The sequence below is a fragment of the Aplidium turbinatum genome, chromosome 1, assembly GCF_918807975.1.
Source record: "Aplidium turbinatum chromosome 1, kaAplTurb1.1, whole genome shotgun sequence".
NCBI lineage: Eukaryota > Metazoa > Chordata > Ascidiacea > Aplousobranchia > Polyclinidae > Aplidium > Aplidium turbinatum.
Genome location: NC_137472.1, coordinates 35,875,986 through 35,896,801, shown reverse-complemented (window position 1 = coordinate 35,896,801; position 20,816 = coordinate 35,875,986). Strand labels below are relative to the sequence as shown.

General features: G+C 35.6%; 1 protein-coding gene across 1 annotated transcript in view; it reads right to left on the bottom strand.

Moving 5' to 3' along the window:
* Positions 1-20,816, bottom strand: part of LOC145776702 (doublecortin domain-containing protein 1-like) — a 42,528-nt gene that overhangs the window by 9,218 nt on the left and 12,494 nt on the right. Inside the window, exons 12-28 of the mRNA XM_082587935.1 lie at positions 20,064-20,196; positions 18,946-19,088; positions 17,826-17,960; positions 15,359-15,522; positions 15,007-15,100; positions 14,232-14,369; positions 13,444-13,586; positions 13,023-13,156; positions 9,219-9,277; positions 8,900-9,019; positions 8,378-8,574; positions 3,951-4,005; positions 3,685-3,767; positions 2,111-2,310; positions 972-1,070; positions 531-612; positions 186-305 (exon numbers count right to left, since the gene is read on the bottom strand). Coding sequence (XP_082444061.1) covers positions 186-305; positions 531-612; positions 972-1,070; positions 2,111-2,310; positions 3,685-3,767; positions 3,951-4,005; positions 8,378-8,574; positions 8,900-9,019; positions 9,219-9,277; positions 13,023-13,156; positions 13,444-13,586; positions 14,232-14,369; positions 15,007-15,100; positions 15,359-15,522; positions 17,826-17,960; positions 18,946-19,088; positions 20,064-20,196 — 2,099 coding nt within the window. The remainder of the gene's footprint in view (positions 1-185; positions 306-530; positions 613-971; positions 1,071-2,110; positions 2,311-3,684; positions 3,768-3,950; positions 4,006-8,377; positions 8,575-8,899; positions 9,020-9,218; positions 9,278-13,022; positions 13,157-13,443; positions 13,587-14,231; positions 14,370-15,006; positions 15,101-15,358; positions 15,523-17,825; positions 17,961-18,945; positions 19,089-20,063; positions 20,197-20,816) is intronic.

The following is a 20,816-nucleotide window of genomic DNA, read 5'->3' as shown; positions in this document are numbered from 1 at the left end:
GATGCAACATCTTTGCATTCTTTTGAAACAAACCTGACTCATAAAAAGTGAATAATGGCTGCAGACTGCCAACTGGTTCAAAGCTAAAATCAAAATTTTAGCTTTGAAACAGAAAATACATAAACAACATGAAATTGATCAGAAAGCCGTATTTAAGTTGGATTAGTGACTCCATGAATTGTTACCGTTTAGGAGAGGTTTTGATTTCTTGCTCCTCCACTTTGTCTTTGCTTTCTTGTTGCCAAGAATATTTTTTCGCCTGATATTTCTTGTCGCTGTTCAAGTGGGCCTTTTCATGGGCGCTTCTGTGGATGCAAAAGTACTTTGGCAAATACAAGTAGGCCTACCGGTACAGACTTACTAACCCAGACAGAAAATTAATCTTTTTTACATTGATTCAACGTCTGCTTACGTTGAATTAATATAAAAAACACGATTAATTTGCTGTCTGGAAAGTTACTCGCATTGAATACTCGTAAACTTTTTCAGATGAATTGACTTCACCGACTAGATTACGAGCCACAGCTTACTTTGAATCGTCATCACAGAGATAGCTCTCCTCTGAACTTTCACTCGATGCACGGTCTTCTTTGTGAATCTGCTTTGCTTCTTCTACAAAACCAGTTTGAAATAATATTATACTATAAAGATAAAGTTGCAATGTTTACTTCGACAAAACTAAGTTACTTCCCTAAACTATTTTCTACAATCGTTACTATTTCAATTTTTTTTTGTCGGAATGCAACAGTACTGATAATGTTTAAAATAGAGTACGAGAACAAACCAACAAAATAAAACCACTCGGCAGCGACTAGCGAGTTGTGCAGAGAATTCCATTATCAAGTGTTCAATACTTTTCCCAGCTTAGAGTTCCAGCAAAACACTTTATGTTTGAGCTTCGTAACATTATTAAAATGAACAATGTTATTAACGAAGGAAAAGAGTGATGAAGTACAAAAAAGAACGATTACCTTTTGTAATCGCATTCCTCTTTTCTTGGCTGATGGAGCATTTGCGCAAAACCAATCTGGAATCGACTTGGATGCCTTTTTCCGCTTCTATCACTAGATCTGCAAAAAAGACTCTTATGAAGTTTCCTGTAGGCCTACTTATTACGCTATACTAAAAATACGAATGGGCAGTCCTGCAACGACAAAAATTATCATTATCAAATTATTATCTGAAAGCAATACAGAAAAAATGGAAACTTTGTTACTAAGGCACTTTTGATCACCGCTTCTTTCAATTCTGTCCGCTACTGTAAGGTAGAGATGGCAAGTTTGGTTTGAACTGATAAGGCTATTTTATGCTTTATTATCACTGTACCACTATTACAATGAAAAGCATTTTATTTTATACAAACAAAAGATCAGTACCAGGACAAAAGTCACTATGCAAAACTTGTTTCTAGCACTAGTTGCTACGTTCATCTGATGAAATGGAAAGATGGTTTATTGCTTCACTGACGTTTCGCGCTCCATGACAATGCGCATCCTCAGAGCGAATAACATACAAAATAAAATTTCACCAGGTTATATACTGCAGTGCGTCGAAAGTAACGTCGAAAGTAACCGCACATCATTAGCCAATCTTTAAAACATTGTGTTCTATTTCTCTTGCCTTCAATCGCACTTTTTCTGTTGGTCGTCACCGCTTCGAATTTTTATGTCTATTGTTGGAAGTTTTTACGTAATTTAACGTGGAAAGTAACCGCTAACACATCATTGGCCAATTTTTAAAATATTGCGTGTTTTATTTTTTCTTGCCTTCAATCGCACTGCAGTATATAACCTGGTGAAATTTTATTTTGTATGTTATTCGCTGAGGATGCGCATTGTCATGGTGCGCGAAACGTCAGTGAAGCAATAAATCATCTTGTTTGTTGTTAATTTTACTTTCAATTTCATCAGATGAACGTAGCAACTAGTGCTAGAAACGATAATTGTTCTGATGAACACCCAAACTTTTCAGTATTCAGTATGCAAAACTTAGCGGACAATTACGCAAATCCGTCACAACCACTCAAAACTTACCATGTGGCTTCTACACAACATTATTCTCACAGAACAGACCCAAACAAAAACAAAGCTCCAGTAGCGCTTAGGCCTACCTATCGGGTTTCTGAGATCGCAATAAGCTTGCATCAAGAATACGTCATGAGTTAGTTTAGCCAACAGGCGCCGCCGTTGCACTTCTGACTTGGTGACTCTTGGATCTATCCATGGCTCCCCGGTAGAAGCATACACGATCTGGTCTCGCTTCAAAGTCTTCAGCGAGAATATCTCTTTGCCCTTCGCATCGAATAACCGTCTGCAATAGTAACTTAATTTAAATTCCTAATTAAGCTTTTCAAATTGGTTAATGAAAATGCAACAACATGATTTTATGATACATCCGCACCTTGTCGTAAGAGAGTTAGGTGCCGATACACATCATATGGGATTGCCTTCATACAAGCAAATTATCATTGTCTTTGAGTATACTAGCTTATATTATCGGTGGATCTTATATAGATGCTGTAGAACAGGGGTGTGCAACGTGCGGCCCGCGAAGAAAAATTGTGAGGCTCGCGAAGATGTGCCAGTTTTGAATTGTGTGCGGCCCGCGAAACGTGTTTATAGTTTAGTTTAGTCTGGTACGTGTGAACAATTCATTGTGGAGTGGATTATTATAGATTTCGCACCTTCTGTTAACCATTTTAGAAATCTCCCAACGGCCACCGCTAATCCACTGTATTTAATTATTTGGAACGTAAAATGTATGGTCACGTAAAAGGCATTATGAACAAATTACGACTTTGGAAAGCTCACGTACAGGCAGGAAATCTTTTACACTTTCCAACTTTGAGAGACTATGGAATGCATCCTGAGAAGAAAACTGAATTTGCAGATCAACTTGAAAAATTGTTGTATGAATTTTTTGGCTCGTTTCAAGGACTTCAATGACTTAAATCTCATGAACATTTGTTTGGTATATTTGCTTCGCCATTCAACACAGACATTGACAAAGCACCAGCAGATGTAACTTGAACTAATTGATCTTCAAGAGAAAACGGATGTGAAAGCAAAGTATTTAGAAATGAATTTTGGCGATTTTTACCGAAAACATCTCAACTAAGATGACTTTCTACATTTGAAAAAATCCATGGCTTCAAAAATGGCACTTTTTGGCTCAACGTATCTGTGCGAACAATTTTTTTCTAAAATGGGCGTCATGAAATCTCCCTATCAATCGGTTCTGACAGACGAACACTTGAAAAACGGACTTCGAATTGCGATTGCACTTCTATTAAAGTCGTCGGGAAAAGTCGTCGGGAAAAGAAGCCAGCTGCAAATTTCTTACTGAACTCGTTTAAAGTCGGTGTGACAACAAATTTGAATAGCAGTTTTCTTCAGAAATTTATGCGTCTTAACTTATTAATTCTGCAAGAAGATAACTCCTAATAATGCCATAAGAATAACATGAATAACAAAAAACTATTTGTTTGTGCCTGCAACTACTAGAAATCATATGTTAAATAAACGTGCGGCCCGCGGTTTCACCCAGTTATTAATATCTGCCCTCCTGTAATAAAGGTTGCACACCCCTGCTGTAGACTACAGCCATCACCAAGACTATGCGGAAAATCATTTTATGTTGTGTAGCCAGATAGCTGTCGCCACAACACCACTAAGATTTCCTCACCTTGCAGCAAAATTAAGTCCAAGTAGAATCGTGATCTTTTCCAAGACTAGCGCCATTTCCAACTCGATCAACTGCTGGAAATTCTAAAATCAACAAAAAACGTCTTCACGTTTAAAGCGTTCATTTACATCACAAAGTGAGATGGTGTCAGTAGCAGATCTAGATGGGGGGAAAATGGGATGATCGCCCCTCCCCCCTAAAACACAGAAAAATAACTTTGTTTATGGTGTGTATTTGGATGGTGCAACAAAGAATAGTTCAGCTACCTGCGTGTTCTTCGCCTTTGTGGTGATCAGATCGGGAAGAACCACGCATGTGAACCTACAAAAGTGTGAAGAAATAGCCTAATTATTACATTGGATCTAATAAATTAACAAATTAAAAATACGTAGCGTAGATTAATAAAATAGATGTATTGTTAGAGGCAACAACCGACAACAAACGTTTTAGCAATGACGGCGATAGTAACTATGGAATGAATGAAAAGTAGCAAAGTGTAGACTTTAATAAACTTTGATTTTTGCTCATTATTGAGCCAAGTGGATATTTCACGAGTGAACAAGAGCAAAAAGTTTGAGCACCTGGAGTTCAAGTAAATAGTAAAAAAAAATGTTTATGACATAGGCTACCATCTAAACGGTAATTTCAAATTAACTGCTAAATCACGCTCTCTTTCTTTGCTAAATAAAACAAGTGTTTTCAGCAGAGCTTTGAAGTGGAAGCAACACTATTACACGATCACTATCTGACTTTGAAATTTTTTAACGAAGTCATCGTTGCCTGTTTGTTGAGGATAGAATTGCAAAGTTTAAAAACAAGGCAAATTAAAGCAAAGTTTGAAACCGGTAGGCATATTATGTTTTCCCACTAAAGCACACATTTCTTATTACTGCAACGCATTTTTATGTTTAAAAAACATTTTAAAAATAAAATAATAAAAAGAAACAACATATATGTTCTGTCATAAATGAAATAAAAAGTAGAAATACGTCAATTAGCATCAATAAACCCAGCAATGACATGCTATAACATAAGCATGTTGAAAGTTTGATTTGAGCCTGCTACCAATGAGGCCAGGCAAGATTGCCAGTTCCACAGAATTGGGCTAGTTTTGTTTTAGAGTTTTGGAAAATGTAAGCAGTCACGCTTTTCTTTCGTGTGGTTTCGTTCCATTTTCACCATTTTTTTTCGATTCTGACTATATTTTGCACGCATTTGTCATACTTTGCGTTTGTTTATAAAGTAGATTACTAGTAAATTACTGACAAATAAACCATTGATTGATTGTTTCATGTCTTGTGAAGATTGGGCTACTTTTCAGTAGCAATTGGGCTGGAAATTATAAAAAAAAACATCTGGCTACCTTGAGGTCAGGGCTTTAGAAAAACATCTCTGAAAAAACACAAAAAATTATCTTAAAGAAAAAGATGTTACCAAAGTAAATTCATCAACAAAGGAGTTAGTTTTCTACCAAAACTGTAGTCTTGAATGAGAAAAAAAAATCGGATTGGATGCAAACGCAATATTTCTATCTCGATGAAATTGTGATTAATACATGTTATTCAGAATCTAGCACTCTCGGAAAACATCCAAGCCCCGGGTTAAAAGGAGCTATTGTTTACTAGCTTGCACTTGAAAAAGTGGACATATCTGTTCAGCAAACGTTCTTCAAAGATAAATTTGAATATGCCAGAGTTGCCAGATAAGACAATTTGTTTGCAATGTGGGAAACTTTGAAAGCTTTTGGGAAAATAAAATGGAGATTGGGAAAATTTAGAAAACTTGGTAAAGGACTAAAGGTTTGCTACGATATTATTCGCATCGACAATGAGTCATTCTCAGCAAAAAAACATTGTCCTAAGCAGTGAAGACCTTTTCTAAAAATTGAAAATGTTTTAGGCTATCGTGCCTAAAAATATTTTTAGAGACATAAATAATAAAACTGATGTTGAAACATTTGGCGCAAAATTGGGAAAATATACTGGTGAGGATCTGGTAACACCTTGTTATTAAGCTATCTGCTATATCCATCGGGTAACGCCTAGAACATCACACAACTAAGGCGAAAGAGCCATGTCTATTGAGTCCTGTCTTTGTCATGAGTTACCAAGGGGGGTGGGGGGGGACTTGTATACCTGGGACTGGTATATAAGTCCCCCCCTTGGTAACTCATGACAAAGACAGGACTCAATAGACATGGCTTTTTCGCCTTAGTTGTGTGATGTTCTAGGTTTTTCCTATCCATCGGAGATAAGTTGTTATAAATAAAAACAATTTATACTAAAGAGTTAGAAAGACGTTTCAATATTGCAGGCTTACCACATAGGCTATATAATTACAAAATTTTGTGTACTTTTGCATTGTTAGAATAATTTGATCATTTAACCCTTAGAAGGTTGGGCTCTCTGGAGTCTTGCTCAGTTTGGGGGGGGGCTGTCGATTCTTCTTATGCTTTAGGAGTGATATCTCTGTTATTTTTTAAAGCACGGTTTCAAAACTTGGGATTCACTTTGTAAAATTATTTACGCTGAACATATCCGAAAATTAAAACTATATGAGTTTTAGAACTGCTCATATACGTTGAAATGTTGAGGTGACTTATGACGTTTGGGTTATTTGGTATTTTTTGGTAGAGTAATGAACATGCATTGCAATGTTGTGATTAATTTTTTTTTACATAATCTCAATTTGAATCATTTGATTAACGAATCATTTGATTAACGAGGCCAAATTAATTACTTTCATCTAGCTGGTGGGAAAATTTTGATCAATAGAATATGAAATATTTCAGAGGATGTGCTGAGAAATGCCTTATATCTCTCAATTTATAACCTTTATTCGCTCAAAATTTCAACTCAATAGAGGTGAATAAAAGTTAGGAAAAGTCAAGAAGTCTCATAGTCGCAGCCTCAGTGGTTTTAGAGATACAAATTTTGATACAAAAAAGTTGAATTGACAGCCCCCCCCCAACCTTGAAAGGGTTAACCCAGGGGTTCCCAACCTGGGGGCCATGAGCCTTTTTCAAGGGGGCCATGGAAAACTTTGAAAAATATTTTTTTTTTAAATTTATCGATTTAGAGATGATGAATTAAAAAAAATTATGATTTTTCAAATTTTTCCATCTCTAAGTCCACTCTAACACTATATTACAAAATAAATAAATTAAAATTCAATAAAAACACTAGTAGGCTACATTTTGCCTAAATCTTTATGAAATGGTCTTTAGTTCTCGATTGTTTCAAAAATAATAATATAAGATGACGTTTCTTAATTTTTTTAAATGGTAGAAAAAAAATCGGGGGCCATTGATTTTTCAAAATTTTCAAAGGGGCCACAGTTTTTGACCAAATCTAATTAGTCTACAAATAGCCTATTTTTACGCTTTATTGAAATAAATACTGTAGTAGATTATTTAACTTCCGACATGAAAAGTGCTATGCTAGTGTTATCAAACGTTCTTAAAACTACCGACCTAGTTAGGCAACCATTAAAAACTTGGTGAAACTACCTTAAAATTTCATACACGGTAATGCAAACAAAAACGTTTATCAATGGTAGCCTACTAGTCAAATTAATGTAAATTTATAAATCAATATTTGTTTTAGATCATATATTGTAAGATTAATGTAGTCTATTTTGAATGAGAAACCCCAAAATTGGTTATTTCTTTTGCACTTTTAGAACAACACTGGCCCAATTTTTCGGAACTGGCAACTCTGGAGAGAATTTTAATTACTTTTGTGATGTCATAATAGACTTCAATGCTAATAAGTTCAAGCCAAGCTATTTTAAATCTTATAAAAAAAATATCTTTTAACACGCAAGGGCCTATGAAAGGTAGCCTATGTATTTTAGTAAGTACAAAAAATTTTTGTTCAGTACAAGTACATGGCAGCACATTGCTTTAATGCTATCTAATTACAATAATTGTATGCCTATTGGTAAATGTGTTCCATGTGTAGGCAAATCCATACAAGAAGTTATTAGAGATACTGTAGGCAATGTTAAAGACTTTGCTTAATTATGAGGAACACTTTTTATGCAGCTCCGTTTAAAACAAAGACGTTTCGTTTCGTCGTGAATTCTTTTGACTTTGTTTTAACATAAATTTCTAAGTGAAGAATATCGATTACAATCGTTTTCGAAACGAAATACACAAAAACCGCAAAAAGCGTCAAGTCCGCCAATTCTGACACAGCGTGTGTAGAACAAAAATATCTCGAAGCGAAATTTCATTTGTCATGCAATTTGATTATTAGGCTAAGTAGATAGATGAAAAGTTATTCATACGGTACGAACAGGAGGTAGTTCTTGTAGCCTACCGAGTAATTCTCCTTGGTAGATCGAAGGTTGTCGTGAATTAAATAATTTCAGGATAGAAAAAGTCAAGTTTTAATGCTATAAAATACGCTCTGCCCACGCAGAAACATGTTATTTTTTATTTTAATGAAGGGTTGTTGACGTTCATGAGCGTATGAACTCTTTACCCTATAAATTACCGATCCAGGTAACTTAGAAAGTTTTCGTGGTATTGACGAAATGACTGTTTATTGTGGTCTGACTCCAACCAAAATGTATTCTACTCCACAGCGTTAGTTGCCAAACACAAAAACATAGTGAGTATAAAAATATTGTGTAACAACTGATAAATAACGACGTAGTTCAGTTTAAAAAATAGCCAAACATCAACTACAGATTGCTGTTTTGCTCTCCATTCTTCAGTACACGAATCCTTGGCGTGCTCTCATCGGGATTAGTGCGTCCACTAGTGGGGGAAGGAGCGTTGGGTAACAAGGAGCCCTCCATTGGCCATTTATGCTTGGTATTCCAGTTGCCATCGGGCAACACTGGCCAAGAATATGCGAGTTTTCTCCATTCTGGATTGGTAACCTGAAGAATAAAAGCAAAAAATCAGTAGATTCAAATGTGACGACCGTGCCAAAGGTGTTGAGACCGTGCTATATTTTAAACTGATTGTCCTGCTTTGATATCATGCACGTTATAACGTCCGCGTTTTGTCGCTTCTGCCGTTTTCTAGACGTCTGCTTCTGCAATGTTTGGCAGATATTGTTTTTCGTTGTGATGGTGGTCAGAAATAAAAACAAACTGAACTTAAAACACATCCTTCATCAAAGTGGACCTTAATTCAAAAAATACCTTGAAGAATAGGGAAGCGGTTAGTTTCTCAAGATCAAATTATATCAAAAAAACTTGCCTTGGTGTGCTTCCATTGACAAGGATTGGTGAGACTTTCTTGCTTGATCGCCCATCTTTGATTGGATGAAATTGAACTTTGACCTTTGAACTTATCCAAAACAGCTAATGTCGCTACAGACTGAAAACAAAATCAAACATAGTTTTATTGAAGACAACAAAATGCAATGTTTTACAGCGATAGGTGTAAACTTAACTCTTAAAAATTGCTTCATATCATTTAAAACTTATTTGATTGAAGCAACAAGAAATGCAATCTTCTTTATCACGAACTTTCATTACAGTATGGTAAAGGAGTCTTCAATTGTGGTCGCACTTACTTGATTAGGGTCAAACTGAGCAGCCGGGGTTAGTTGTGAAGCAGACATTTCGTTTTGATCTGTAACAGTGAAAGACGATTAAATAAATAATACACGATTTCCCTATCAAGAAAGAACCCTTCAGAATTAAGAGAAATATTTCAAGGCTGTACAAAACCCCTTTCGTACAAAGCCGCAAAGTAGAGAATTTAATGAAACATCTTTTAAATGTTTTTTAATCACGGCCTCTTCTATAACTTTCGAACTGAGACTAAACGTCCTTCAAATACGAAATGAAGTAAGGGATCATAGGAACCGTATCAACATCACAGATCAACCGTATCAACATCACAGGAAACGTATCATATACAGATCAACATCACACAAGCATTGACATTTCAAAATGCAAACACAGTTTTTTAAATAAACTAAGAAATTTGAATAGACAATTGTCACTATGACATTGACTGTATATTAGACCTCCCCAATCCCCGGACTTTCTTTTGTTTTCATCTATATTGTGACTTTTCTGCATGGGTTTTCAATGCTGATTTCAAAAATATGCATACAAATTTTTTTCGATCAACGTCTGGGAAGTTATTCGCTGTTGCTTAGCAACAACTTTTCAAAAAAATTACAAAAATCCCCTTTAAAACCCCTTTACTTTTAACCTAGTATGCTGATATCTAGATTATCTGAAAGCATTTCTTCTGCTGAAGAATTAAAAAAAAAAATTATTAAAATTGGACAATCGGTACCAGAGTTATGACCGTTTAAGTACCCAGATTATGCAGTCACGCATGACTGATTTTTGTTAATTTATTGCCAAATGATACTAGAAAAATGGTAAAAGTTGCTTTCAAGGGGTTTTTGGGGGTAAGGAGTTCAAAAAATATATTAAAAAGTGTCTCAGAGCAACAGAAAAAAAGTTATTAAAAAATTGATACGAACAGTCATGCATGAATGATTTTGTCGCTGTCGCTTCATTCCTACAACGAGATGTATTCCTTAGGCACCACAAACGTTAAATGCCTGGAGTCATATACAGTATAACATGGAACCGATCATCTCAATGTAGCTAACATCTGGGTACCCATTGCACTTGATGTTAAAATACACGCTTCATTGCTCGGAAAAAGCTCTGATCAAGTGCAAGATGGTCACGGTCCGCCACAATTTCAATAGCATCTCTCACCCAGCATAATGTAGTCTATGTATCTAAATCATGTGGCAAAAAATGGATTAAGTCAGCTGAACTTAACGATAACCTTCTGTAATGCATTTCAGGTTTCGCTATTGATCAGTTAGCATTTTCTACTTGTATCTTGTATGATTATATAACGTATTGTATACACTTCTACTGTCTAATATTCCATGTGTATTCATGTATCCATCATGGAGCTGAGGAAGAGTAAAATGAACAATGGTGGTTTGCTTGGTAATTTGCAGCCTTTAAAACATTTTAAGGAAGGACAATTTAGACCAACTACTGGAGATGTTTTTCAGAAATACATATATCATCTTCAATTAAATCCTCGTAACCACCAGAGTGGGAAGCTCGCAGCTTGGGATACAGCAGTATGTCTAGCAAAAGTATGGCAGCCTGCTTGCATTCCACTGATGACAAAACAAAATATCCAAAACAAAATTATTCGTTTGGTTGATGAATACAAGAAATACAAACATGCCAAAAAGGAATCTGCTGCCTTAATTAAATTTTGAGAAACACTGACAACACGATTTATGATATCTGCTAAGAATGCCGAAAATCTTATTAACAAAAACAAAACATTGCTACCAGAAGGTAAGGCAGAAGGTATACAGTTTCTTAATTACTTGAAACAAACCAACCAGCATCTCTTGGACCCCTTGATAGAAAGAGGTTGAAATGCTTCAAGAATTATGCATTGAAGAATCGAATAAAGGTAATAAAGTATGATGTATGTTTGTTCCCAGTATGCTTAACAGCCCAATGATTTTTAAAGTAACATTCCGATTAATTTTTGATACGGATGCATAAACAAGACATTTTTTACAGATAAATGCAGATTCTCAGTGCAGATTCGACTTAATTTATTGGGAAGATGATATCAGAAGATGACGAGGAGAGTAAATTAAGTCCTGAGGTAGATGGCTGAGAATCTGCATTTATCTGTAAAAAATGTCTTGTTTATGCATCCGTATCAAAAATTAATACGTATGTTACTTTAAAAATCATTGGGCTGTTAAACATACTGGGAACAAACATACATCATACTTTATTCGATTCTTCAATGCATAATTCTTGAAGCATTTCAACCTCTTTCTATCAAAAGGTCCAAGAGATGCTGGTTGGTTTGTTTCAAGTAATTTAAGAAACTGTATACCTTCTGCCTTACCTTCTGGTAGCAATGTTTTGTTTTTGTTAATAAGATTTTTGGCATTCTTAGCAGATATCATAAATCGTGTTGTCAGTGTTTCTCGAAATTTAATTAAGGCAGCAGATTCCTTTTTGGCATGTTTGTATTTCTTGTATTCATCAACCAAACGAATAATTTTGTTTTGGATATTTTGTTTTGTCATCAGTGGAATGCAAGCAGGCTGCCATACTTTTGCTAGACATACTGCTGTATTCCAAGCTGCGAGCTTCCCACTCTGGTGGTTACGAGGATTTAATTGAAGATGATATATGTATTTCTGAAAAACATCTCCAGTAGTTGGTCTAAATTGTCCTTCCTTAAAATGTTTTAAAGGCTGCAAATTACCAAGCAAACCACCATTGTTCATTTTACTCTTCCTCAGCTCCATGATGGATACATGAATACACATGGAATATTAGACAGTAGAAGTGTATACAATACGTTATATAATCATACAAGATACAAGTAGAAAATGCTAACTGATCAATAGCGAAACCTGAAATGCATTACAGAAGGTTATCGTTAAGTTCAGCTGACTTAATCCATTTTTTGCCACATGATTTAGATACATAGACTACATTATGCTGGGTGAGAGATGCTATTGAAATTGTGGCGGACCGTGACCATCTTGCACTTGATCAGAGCTTTTTCCGAGCAATGAAGCGTGTATTTTAACATCAAGTGCAATGGGTACCCAGATGTTAGCTACATTGAGATGATCGGTTCCATGTTATACTGTATATGACTCCAGGCATTTAACGTTTGTGGTGCCTAAGGAATACATCTCGTTGCAGGAATGAAGCGACAGCGACAAAATCATTTATGCATGACTGTTCGTATCAATTTTTTAATAACTTTTTTTCTGTTGCTCTGAGACACTTTTTAATATATTTTTTGAACTCCTTACCCCCAAAAACCCCTTGACAGCAACTTTCACCATTTTTTTAGTATCATTTGGCAATAAATTAACAAAAATCAGTCATGCGTGACTGCATAATCTGGGTACTTAAACGGTCATAGCTCTGATACCGATTGTCCAATTTTAATAATTTTTTTTTTTAATTCTTCAGCAGAAGAAATGCTTTCAGATAATCTAGATATCAGCATACTAGGTTAAAAGTAAAGGGGTTTTAAAGGGGATTTTTGTAATTTTTTTGAAAAGTTGTTGCTAAGCAACAGCGAATAACTTCCCAGACGTTGATCGAAAAAAATTTGTATGCATATTTTTGAAATCAGCATTGAAAACCTATGCAGAAAAGTCACAATATAGATGAAAACAAAAGAAAGTCCGGGGATTGGGGAGGTCTACTGTATATTGTATAGTGTACTGTATACTATAATTACTATATGCGATGTTGGTTGAGAAAAAAACCCCAACTAATTCATGACGCAAATTACGTCATACCATAAACTCGTCACTCGTCACCTGCGATCGCGCTTTGATCTTTGACCTTTTGAACAAGTCCAGGATCAAGGTAAGTTAGAACGTGCTGAGTAACGCCTTGCAACGCGTAAATGTTCCCTTCCGTGCTAAAGCACCACTTCTCATCGTTTGTGTTTCTAATTTGGAAACAAAAGAGCTACTAACAAACTAAAAGTTGACTATTTGATTAAACGTCTATTGCGAAATAAATACATACGGTACAGCATAGGCTACATAGCTTGCGCTACTGTTTATAAAATTGTACAGGCCATATAATTCTATATTATTTATATTTGTGCCGAACAAGAAAAAAAGGTAGTAAAATAACCATGTTGAAAAATCTTCTTCATTTATTTGAAAACCTTCCAGTATAGCTGCTCTCGTGCTTAAAAGTTTAATTATGATCAACACACGATCGACTCACTTCTTCTTAACCGAAACAGAGAATCCACCAACAGTCGTCCCATCTTTGTACCGCACAGTGATCGGATTGTCAAAGTTAATGGACAGGGACAGACTTGGGAACGCACGAGAATATATTTTTCCACTTTGATTGAAGACCCAAGTCTGGATCAATACAAAAATAGGTGAAAACAACTTTGGTAAAATTGTACGCACAATAACAGTCATAAAAATGATCTTTATTTTCGTCATATTACGCATCCTCTTGGATCGTTAGTGAATTCAAAGGAAGATTTGTAATGAACATTTCAGTGACGAAGTTTTATTTTGGAATAAAAAATAAGAAATGATAATTTAAAAACAATCTCAATAAGATAGTAACTGCTATTTTGCATTCATCAAATGCTGGCATTTGCACAACAATCTAACATCTTAGTGTAATTTATTAAGAATCGATTTCGCTATAGGAATAACATCTTCAGCTGGCACATGTAAAAAATAAAATTTGAAAAATGCGTAAAACGAACAAACAAAGCAAACTCCGATATTATCAACACATAATCAATCTCAATAAAAAAATTCTGCGTTTTGGACGAAGGTTTGTAAATATAAGAGAAGTTTGATTACTTATGAATAAAATATTTTGCGATATCTTCTCAAAATCAGATACAAATTAAAGAAAGAGATGTGAAAAATCGATCAACTTTAAACTTTCGAATAAATCACACTGTATCTGCTACAAAACAAAAACAATTTATTTCGTTGTTGCGTCATTAAGAGGATTACTTAGGCAAGCGTGATTTCAATAACCTGAGCTTCTTTGGGCCACAGTTCCTTCTTCGCCATCTTCTGATCAATTTTAACACTTGGTTTCAGAACTAAAGAAGAGTCCTTCTTGTGATGAAGATAATGATCCGTGGTAAAAAGGGGACGATCTTTAATAGATCTCTGAAGTTTTAAAATATAAACATCATTTATGTAAAATTTAAAATATTTGTTAGCCTAAAGAGTAAATACTTTGTAAAAAGAACGGTAAAATTTGAAAGCGATTGAAATGAAGATACTACGCCTTTCTTTTGAAAAAATGAGATCAGCAACGACGTCATGACATAGCAGATGAACTTGAAAAACCTCCAGAGTAAGCGATGGGAAGGGAACGTTTCAAAGAAAGAAGATGATTAGGAGGTTGCTACAGCAATTCTTGACACCGGGAAAGAAAAAGAGCAAGACCTTAAACGTAGAAGTTGCACAAGTGAGGATATGCAAGCGTAGAAATATATTCCAAGAAAAGCGGCATAATATCATTGTAGAAATGAAAAATCAGCAGTGGCCCACACAGTGGGATTAAGGACAAAAAAAAGATTTCTTCCAGAAAAATTATATTCAATTATTCATACAATATATTAATTTGGTTAGAACAATAATTTTTAAAAGTGAATACAACTATTTTCGTTCACCTTGTCACCCTGTTTATACGCATGAGCCATGTCTTAAACCGACAGACTTCAAAAATCTACTGTACAGATTCTACAATCCAAATAAAAAGCATTATGCAAAAGTCAATTTTTGTTTGCCGAGCGCTTACCTCTGCTTCATATCTCGCCGGTGGTGACAGGTTATTGAGCAAAGGACATCGATAAGCAGGAGGGAAGCTCTCTGTCGCCTCCCACTGAGAAAACCTAAAATGGCAAAAGTAGTAACAACCTTTATTTGTAGCTGGCTTAGGTTGGCTGCCACATAGATCTCATCCTATCCAACATTTATTTCGAGGTTACATTATATTCAAGATCTTCTAACTGTTTTGTAGTCAATTAATTTCGCCAATCCATAACAAGCATATAATTATAGCCTAAAAAAAAAAAAAAAAAAAAAAAAAAAAAAACATATTCCAGCAAAAATTCGTTCTTCAAAATTATGTGCGATCGGTTAACAGTTACCTATCGGAACTCTTTGGAAGGTCAGCATGTTCGAGTGTTTCCCGGTACACTTTACAAGTTTCTTCACTTCCTTCAGTTTCCATTACGGCTGCTGCTCGATCCATTTGCAAGGTGAGTGCTGGCTGGAAACAAACCTTGAAGCTTTCTCCATACGACAGCCATATCTACAAAAAGACAATTTTAAAATGCAACTAGTGAGGTTGTTTAGACTTTGGAAGATGGTGAGAAATGGAGTAAACTAGCAAGCAAAGACTTTAACCAACACAACTTAAAAAAAAAATTAAGTTTCATATTTCATTGAAAAATATCACAGTGTCATTAACAATAAATCTAGAACAACTGGCAAAACCAAAAGAGCTTTATCATTTAGAGAGATAAAAAAACGTAGTTTTTCCATACTTCAGTTTTACAGTTTAGCCTTTACAAGTGTATGTCCAGTGGCGTACGCGGGGGGGGGAGGGCATTGGCCCATGTCCTCCCCCTTTCAAAAATGTTGATTTTTTTTTTCTTTAGCGTTGTTGTGATTGTGTAATGCAAACAGGTTAAGAGTGGTCTTGGGTATCAGGGCCGTATTAACTGCTCCAGAGGGGAGACAGCTGGTTAGTGACCCACTCGTTTCAGTTTGTTTGATGTTTTTTTAGCTGCTTGAAATGAAAAAAAAGTTGCTACAGAAGCTCGATATTCAATAGCTTAAGTCACGCAAGGCCCTATTTACTGCTTCCAAAACCCCGGTTAGTGGGACCAAATTTCTGTTTAGGGGCCCACACATATTCATGTTTTGTTGGTGCAGCGTTTTTCGGCAATCTTAAATACAAAATGTGACAATACTGCTACAAAAACTCGACATTTTATAGCTTAGGATGCATCCATCGGTAGGCTATTGTATTGCTGATCATCATTTGGAATCACTATTTTAAATCAGCGAAGCCAGTAAATCTATGCTATTTTGATGGAGTTTAAAAAAATATTACTACGCTCTCACTTTTTAGAAAGTGTCTTTCAACGGTTGATAGCATGAGACTTATTGTCCAAAATTAAGTGCTCGTGAAACGACGAAGATGTTCAATAATGGCACCCAGAAGCGTGGACAGGGATTATCCAGCGTATACTTTTGCATTCGAGGTGAACTTTTAATTCAAACACTTTTTAGGAGGAGGGCTTGTATACGAAAGGAAACTTCACGTCACCAAATTTTTTGTAACTACCTTGTTGAAGTAGACTGTTTTGCATTCAATCCAAAGGCTTACTTTTCTTTTTCAAGACAGACGCCGCGTCATTCTTTTCCCTAGTATTTACTTTCGGTGAAATGTTAAACAACCAATTGGTATAATAGAAACACACGATCGAATAGATTGGCAAGAAAAAGAGAAAGCCTTTGCTCAGCAGTGGGCTACCACAGGCTGAAAATGATGATGATGAAGATGAAAATCTTTTAGTTATTTTAGTTAAACTGCATAACCCTTTTGCATTGTCATGTAGTCAAAGACGGAGTCCCAATAGATTGTGGAGTCAGTTTGATCTGAATTCACAAACTATGGTTTGAAAAACATTTTAGATACCTTTACTAAAAATTACAGGCCCACTAGTGAATTTCGGAGTAAGGGAGAGCCAGATGGTTCTCACACACCCCTGTATGGTAGGCCTTCGTTTTCTTTCTATATGTTCAGAGTGCGATAATTTTTTGTTTAAAGTACCATAATAAATTGCATCCGATATTTAAACTTTCACAGAGAGGTTCGGTTTGTGCTTTAATCTGAAGACGTTGCTTGTTAATCAAACTATTGTTATGTTTTCATATTCACATATCTAACAATTTAATCCAAAAGTACAGTGACATACGCAAAGATCGTGAGAGTTTATATTTCACCAACAGATAGCCTCGTCTACCTTAAACCTGGATCAGACTATTAAGTAGCATTTGGCTATACTCTTGATAAAAAAATGTCAAATTATATCGAACGCTTCCACTCCCCCAGCAAGAAAACCCTGCGTACGCCACTGAACGAGCCTTCAATACGCGTGATTCATTGCGTTGAGCAAGCTAACTACGTTGTCTGTGACGTAAAACATTATATGAGACGTCAAGAGTGTTATATCACATTTTTTTTCTTTTCAATACAAAATCTATCCAAATGAGTAAACTACAGTAGTTGCTACAAACTAAAACATTATCGTCAATGCAAGCTGACTAATGACTATGGTAGGCTAATCTTACACATAATATGACTTACTGGTTGTTATTCGTAAATGGGCGTTTTTTCAATTGGTTTTCGTATCAATTCGAAAATTTTTCGATGCCCCCCTTGAGAAAATCCTGCGTACGCCAATGTGTGTGTCGTACAAATTCGAAACAACATCGGCAACTTAAAAACTCAAATGGATCGAACACAGACGGATCGAAGCAACATCGATAGGTGTTTACTGTTTACGCTTGATTATTTTTCACAACAACAAAATTAGCACTCACTTCCTCTTCATTTTTTATTTCTAAAACATCAAAAATTTCTTCTCCATCACGATTAAAGATCCTCCGCACGAGAGAGCTGCGCGCTGGTCCCGACGGATCCACAGGTTTGTGCCAGACCGTCAGAGCCTCCAAAAACTGAGTAAACATCAAGTGAAAATATCACGACCGACAAGTAGGCTATGAGTTACCAGAAATTCAATTGTTGTTTAAGAGCTTGCAAGCGAAATAATCCCATGGCTGATCGTTAACACAAAAATCAATCATGTAGTTGAGCGTGGGCTAGTTTGAAAACAATAAATAAAAAAATAACTAACATAATGAACAAAACAAATGCTGTAGAGAAATGGAACCTCAAACATGTCGATGATGACGCAATCAAAATGAAACATCAAGATAAGTATTAATCAAATCACACACTTGATTTTTTGAGCAACAGACGCAAGTAAGATTAAAAACTAAAGAGACGTAGACTTCGCAAACTGGCCCATAGAAACAATGTTATGATTCAAAAGGTTTGTAAACAAAGATTTGAAAAACTCAAACGTTTCAATTAAAACCAAAACGGTAAGAAATTTTAAAAACCTTCACGACAATCTCAAAAATGAAAAGTGTCAGATATCAAAACATGGGACCACAATGGTAACTTGACGCTATAGCCGTTCAAGCAACTAAATTTGTAGAGTGAAGACAAATTCTGAGTCATTAGACAAAGACGGGTAATGTAGCTGCCAAAGCCAATTAAAAGCGTTATCTCACGCTCCACACACTCTTGTTCAACAACTCAGCCAATGGACAAATTTGTTTCAAAAACGAGTGTGCTTGCTTGAATGCAAAGTGGAAATAAAAAGGGTTTATATCTTTAAACAGCATTTATGTGATAAGAATGCGATGTTGAAACAACATAAAATAACAAGGTTTTGTTGGTTGGGAACATGCGAAAAACGGTATTTTCTATTTAACGTTTGCTGAGTAAAGTTCGACAGAATCGAGCGACTTCAAGAAAACCACGAACAATACCAAGCTGACTGAAACTTGTTCACCATTTTCCACAATCGTTGAATATAATTACACTATCAATTAAAGTCGAGATGCGGATGTTTTACAACAGAAACAAACCTACCCTAGATCTGATCAAGTCACGGTCTCTGGTGCCCCTCTGGATGACTCTCATGTTGAGATGGACATTTTGATATGTCATGTCATTGCCATTGTCGTACACTCGCAAACGAAGTCCATGCGTTCCCAGCAGCTTGTCTTCACCTTCTGCAATGGAGCAAAAAGGACAAAAAAAATAAACAGTAGCTCCGATTTGGGGACATATCCTTCGTTTAAAAAAAGAAAACAATTACCACAAAAATTAGAAATACACTCATTAAATTTTTCAGTTGTTCTTTTGTCACTCATCTAACTTTTAGAACAAATAGAACGTTTTTTGTTAATCTACAAAGCGCAATATCGTGATGCTGGCAAGCGTCATAAATTAGTCATACCATGGCCACCTGGAGATGCGGCCTGATTTGTCACATTTTGCAGATTTTGATTACAGCTACTGCTAGTGCTTGACTGACATTTTTTGAGATGTTTTTACTTTTTGCGGTTTCCTAATGACATAAAACTTTTTTGTTGCCTTGGGGAAGCAGTAGCAAATGAGAAAAAGTAAGTTGAAAAACGCAAAATCAGACTGTTATTGAAAATTAACAGTCTGACTAAAATCTTCGAAATCAAATTTTCTTTGTTTTTCAACATGTGAGAATGTTAAAACCTATTGTGTCATCTGGGGAAAAGAATAAAGAAAGCGTCAAAATCTAATTTTTAGAAAAATATATTTAAACGTTCGCCCAAAGTTAGAAAAACCTGGAAATTTATGCAAAATGTGACAAATCAGGCCGTATCTTTAGGTGGCCATGGTCATACATATTTGAACAGGCTCTAATGATGATCTTTTTCGTCTATCAAACAAAACTGAGTCCTCCAACGACCTAAATCAAATGCTAACTAGCAGGTTAGGAGATGAAAGACCACTGTTTGGCCCGATGTGCGTACCATATTTACCATACACACCAAGAAGTACCATATTTTGAAGACCATGGCTGTTCACAAAAAACTTGAGTTATTCAAGTAAATGCCTCTGCTCTGAGTCTTATCATTTCCAGATCTTCGACGAAAAGACAAACGAAGCTACGAACATAGACTTATCATGTCACGCGAAATCTTCATTTGGTACAGGAGCACGGGTACCTATTTCTTTGATGTTTTTCATCGTATAGGCAGCTCCCTCACTCAGTTGATCATCTGCCATTTTCTTTACAACTTTCCATCTCGCTCTGTATTTTTTCAGCAAGTCTTTGAATTCCGCGATGTCTTTAACAACCTAAATTAGAAAAGCTTTGGTAGAGAGTTTGCTTTGTTGAACCATAGAGAAATAAAACATAGTAACTTTAGCGGGTTTAGCATACTTTATTTCACACAAAATATAACATAATTAAATAAAATAAACTCAAACGTTTTCGACACGTACGTGTGTCCTCATCAGGAATTAAATCTGCAATACATAAAATGAAAAATCGTAAGATAAATTTGACTATGCACTGTAACTGTAACGACACTCTGGACTGAAAGCACAAACTGAACAAATGATACGAGAATGATTGCGAGTAAATTATGCGGTGGGAAACAGATCACGTGAGGTGTAAACTACAGGCATTGGACAAAACAATTAGAACACACACAAAAGGAACGATGAGCCACAGGCGAATAACTGCCGGTTGAGAGATGGATTGTTACGTTTGATTCTTAAGGCTTCCATGATCTTAGTCTGAAAATCAGAAAATCTTTTCTTGGCACACATCGAAACCAAAATATTTGAATTTTATCGTGATTTTTATCCCAAACTGTATTTACGTTATGTTGATGATATTTTCGCCATTTTTGATGATGATGAATCGTGCTCAAAAGTTTTGAACCTTTTAAATTCGCAACATAAAAATATCA